This window comes from Engraulis encrasicolus, chromosome 7 (assembly GCF_034702125.1).
Source record: "Engraulis encrasicolus isolate BLACKSEA-1 chromosome 7, IST_EnEncr_1.0, whole genome shotgun sequence".
NCBI lineage: Eukaryota > Metazoa > Chordata > Actinopteri > Clupeiformes > Engraulidae > Engraulis > Engraulis encrasicolus.
In genome coordinates, this window is record NC_085863.1 from 40,208,154 (window position 1) to 40,213,153 (window position 5,000).

Genomic DNA, 5,000 nt, shown 5'->3' on the forward strand with positions numbered 1-5,000 from the left:
GCAGACACACACACTGTGACACACACTAACACACACGCATATGGACACAAATGCACATTTCAACACAGAATGAAATTACTGTAAATATTTTTCTGTTATCTAAAACACAATGCACAATGTATTACTATAGTGTGTGTGTGTATGTGTGTGTGTGAGACAGAGAGATAGAGAGTGTGCGTGCATGTGTGTGTATACATTCATGGCTGGTGACCTGACGTTGCTGAGTCATCTGTTCCTGATGTTACAAATGTATACCTGTGTGTGTGTGTATCTACAGGGTTGTTTGATATGTCTCTGCTTTTCAGTATGTGTTTCTGTCTGTCTGTCTGTCTATCTGTCTGTCTGTCAACAGGGCGCGTGACCTACTGTATCTCTGCTGTGGCTGCTCTTCCTGCTGTTTGGTGTGTGCGTGCGTATGTGTGCTCTTCACAGGGGTGTGTGACCTGTCGTTTCTGCGGCCGCTGTTCCTGATGTTCAATATGTATCTTTGTGTGTGTGTGTGTGTGTGTGTGTGTGTGTGTGTGTGTGTGTGTGTGTGTGTGTGTGTGTTCTCCGCAGGGCGTGTGACCTGTCTCTGCTGCGGCCGCTCTTCCTGCTCTTCAGCTCCATGGAGAGTGCTGCCAACAAGGACGCCACCAGCCTCACCAACCTGCTGCTGCCCCAGCACCGGGCCCTCACCGAGCTCTTCTTCATCGCAGAGGCCAAGGCTATGGTGAGGACTGAACACACACACACACACACACACACACACACACACACACACACACACACACACACACACACACACACACACACACACACACACACACAGCTCTTATTCATGTCTAGGTGACCACATACACACACACACAAACACACATTTTCCCACCGCAAACCAACCTAGACACTACCTACACTTACACACTGTAGTTCAAAGCTATTTGGGTCCTACAGCCACCTCCCTCCTCCACTGCTTTAAAATGACCAACCACTCAGAACGTAAATGGAGGTGAACCAGGTGAAGGGCATTTCTATAGCACTGTTCTTTCTCTTCCTCTCTACCTCCTTACCTTTCTCTCTTTCTCTACTCCCCTTTCTCTCCATCCCTTGGTTATTTTACCTCCAGTATTGGGGGCAGTGGCTGGACAAAGCTGCAGAGTGGGAGTCACAACTTCTGAGATGGGGTTCAGGGAGGTGGAGCACATTATTGGACTGCACGGCCTCTATGGGAGGGTTGCTGTGTGTGTGTGTGTGTGTGTGTCTGTGCGCGCATGTGCGTGCCTGTGTGCACGTGCATGTGTGCGTGTGAGATGTTTGGAAGACAGTAATTGGCATCTCGCCAGCAGGCTGCGGCTGGTTAACTCCGGTATTTACTCTTCACTCTCACAGTGTGATTTCAAGACGGGCGGGCAGGCGTGCTTGTGTGTGTAGTGTTAAGGTGATTTGTTGGAGTGAGATGTGTGCCCTTGTGATGTGTCTGTGTGTGTTTCCTGGATGTGTGATGGTGTCGCCCTGCTCTGGCTGCTACTGTGTGATGAAGTGTTGTCAGCCTCATCCCCACCTGTTCCTTTTCTTGCCCTCCAACCACTGATCCGGAGTCAGCTGTCTGGGACAGCTCTTAGCCAATGAGGGACCAGACTGAGAAACCAATCAGCCAATCAGATCTTAAGCAGTCAAGACTCCATCTTCGTCGGTTGTTGTTTTTGCACGTTGACCTTGAAAGGTGGCAAGTTTTAATGTTGACCATTTCGTTTTTTGCTTTGAGATTGTGTTTGCAAATATATGGTCAAGGGTTTTATGAGCTAGTTTGTAGTACTTTTGTCAAAGCTCATGAAGGATTCAGATGCAAAACTGTCTATTACAAAAGTCTGAATACAAAAATCAATTTTTAAATAGTATTTTCTCCAAGTAACCTCAATCAAAAAAGCCATGTGAATGTTATCAAGTACAAACAAGTCAAACCCAAACAAAACCAGATGAACTGTCTAGACATATGCCTATTTTTTGTCAAACCATCACAAATTAACTTTGAAAGTTTTTCATCTGTACCCTTCTCATGTAGTCCCTCATTGCAGTCAGCCTCACTGAGTAGTGGTGTCCTCTTGTGTGATGGAAGCGCTGTTTGTCTCTTGACCAGCAGGGGGCAGAAATGTCCCTGTATGAGCTGGAGCTGCCTACTCTGGTGCAGTCGAAGTAGTCCACTGAAGAAGAGAGCTGGTTAGGAAATGACATCATGTGTAACATCACCCACACTCCTCTTCCACTTCAGAATGTACACATGCATGTGCACTTCATTGCCAAAAGTATTAGCTAATCTGCCTCGACTCACAGATTAACTTCACGCACATGAACACAGGAAGAGGACCAAGATCATATTGAACCATATGAAATCCCGGAGTATCCCTTTAAGTTCATATGTGAGTCAAGGCAGGCGAATACATTTGGTGATATAGTGTAGTTCGGAGGGAATTGCAAAAGTATGAAGCTGCAAGAGGAGACTAAGCACTGACTCATTGACAGTTAGTAAAGTCAGCCTGGTGGGTGTGTGCAAATATCCCACCTGCTCCACTGATAACAGCCTATCATTATACCGTATCGCACAAACAGTGTTCCGATCGTATTGCAGCTTCGCGTTCCACTGTTCATCTCATGCCTCTATAGAAGTACTGCGCCTGCACATTGTCACAATAACCAGTGAGAAAAGTGGCTTTAAAAGTTTTATTTCAGTTCACAAGAAGCAACTAAACAGGACGTTCCACTTGACTCTTCAATGAATGTCGAATTTGGCATTGGAGCTGAACAGTGTGCAGAGAGGGCATCTTGTAATTGCCATGTCATCGCTGTAGTGAAGTGTGAGCCAGTGCAGCCACTTCTTCTTGACATGTGACACAAGTGTTGGTTGCAGAACAGGAAGGCTTGTAAAACGGTTGCTCCGGCTTCCTGAAGATAATCTGCACTGGCTACACTGGGCTGTGGGCTGCACACTTCTGTCTGTGTACTGTATGTTCACTCTTTTCTGTTGTCTTTCTGTACCACACACACACGCATGCTCACACACACACACACACACACACACACACACACACACACACACACACACACACACACACACACACACACACACACACACACACACACACACACACACACACACACACACACACACAGTTGTTCTCGCTCTCTTATCTACTGTATCTAACTCACTCACTCACGCATGCACGCTTGCACACACGCATGCACGCACACGCGCACACGCGCACACACACACACACGCATTCAGTAGCCTACAGACTCTCTCTCTCTCTCTCTCTCTCTCTCTCTCTCTCTCTCTCTCTCTCTCTCTCTCTCTCTCTCTCTCTCTCTCTCTCTCTCTCGACTGAGGCAGTTGTATATTATTTTCCCTTTTCTTCTTTTTCTCATCGCCACCTTTGCTAAAACTGTTAACTTTCAACTCTTTGGGGATTCCACAGAGCTCTCCAGTATTTTATTTTAACATCTCAGCCCGCTAAAAGTTTATTACCCGAGTAAAGAAATGGCCTGTCATACAGGACTGTAGATGGGACGGCTAGACTACGCAGCTAGAGTCTTGCGTCCAGGCCTGTCACAGCCAAGCAGACAAACTAGGAAATTGCCTAGGGGCCCATGCTTAAATTTGGAGGCCTTTGTTGTTACTTGAATACATTACAAGTCATTATCAATGACACATTTTTTTAGTAACATTTCTATGACAGAAAAGAGCAATAACCCTCCTACTGGATCTCCCTCTTATAGTCCCTCCTTCCCCAATAGTTTGACAAGGGTTAGTAAAAGGGGCCCCATGTCCCTTTTGCCTAGGTCCCCAAAATACCATGAAACGGCCCTGCTTGTGTCGAGGAGAGATTGATACAACCCTGGAGATGAGCACAAACTCTAAATGTGTTGGCGCTGGATGAAGTGGCTATGGAAGAGCTATGGAAACAGTTTGGCACTTAAGGCCTGTAAAAGGCACTGTAAAAAGCCCCCGTCACTGTGTGACAAGCAGAGCAGTGTCCTATGAAGTTAAACACGGACAGGTCCCTCTTTTTGTTTGCATTTCTGCTCTGTTCTCGGTTCTTTTCTTAGATCTTATACATCCTGGGGCCCTTACCAGGCTTGCGTCTTTAAAGCAAATCCTACACATACACACAGAAACACACAGGTGGGGTTATGGCCAGGCTAAAAGCTTCCCCATTAAGTTATGCCTGAATACTTTTTTCCCCACAGTGGTAGAGTTTGAGTGATTGACTCTTCTTGTGTCTTTACCTTAACAAGCACATCAGTGGACCGGGGAAGTGACTCATAAGCTATGACGTCAACTTTGTGCATCACATTTGTATATGGTAAAGTAAGGTAATGGCATACGTCACAACCAGATGTTGACGACTGCATAAGGGCAGCTTTAATCTTTTTAAGTTTCAAAACCTCCAGAAGAAAATAACGGATAATAATAATCAGTGGTGCCTAGTAAATGTTTAAAAAAAGATGCATGGGTCCTTCCAACACATGTAACTTACCAGAGTAACCAGTAGACCTGTGTAGGCTACTTGTCTTATGACCAGCTGTCTCTGTGCTGGTTGGATCTAATTTGTGCTAGGTTCTTAGGTTTTTAGTGTGTTTCAGTAACAACACAGTCTATCTACCTCTGGAGTAAATGGTGTAACACCTATGTAATAGGTTTACTTTAACTTTTACTTTTGACACCTCTGGGTGTAATGCAGTTATTTGCAGACACCTTTGAAGCAGAGTGAACTTGTAAGCGAGCTGTATATAATTGAAATGAGAATTGCACAAACCCTCTGTGATCTGTGATGTCACACATAGGCGTTCTGAGACATTGAAGGTGCAAGGAAGAAAACCTATCTAGTAGAGTGGAGTACTTTTATTAATCTCGATGGAAATGAATGTGTCTGACAGCTTGCATAAACATACAAATACAGACACTAAGACACTAAGACCTTATACACATTATTGCACATTGCAGTAAACATATAGCACACACACTA

General features: G+C 45.2%; 1 protein-coding gene across 1 annotated transcript in view; it reads left to right on the forward strand.

The window, feature by feature from the left end:
* zzef1 (zinc finger, ZZ-type with EF hand domain 1) overlaps positions 1-5,000 on the forward strand; it is a 75,819-nt gene that overhangs the window by 61,807 nt on the left and 9,012 nt on the right. The window contains exon 55 of the mRNA XM_063203532.1: positions 559-712. Coding sequence (XP_063059602.1) covers positions 559-712 — 154 coding nt within the window. The remainder of the gene's footprint in view (positions 1-558; positions 713-5,000) is intronic.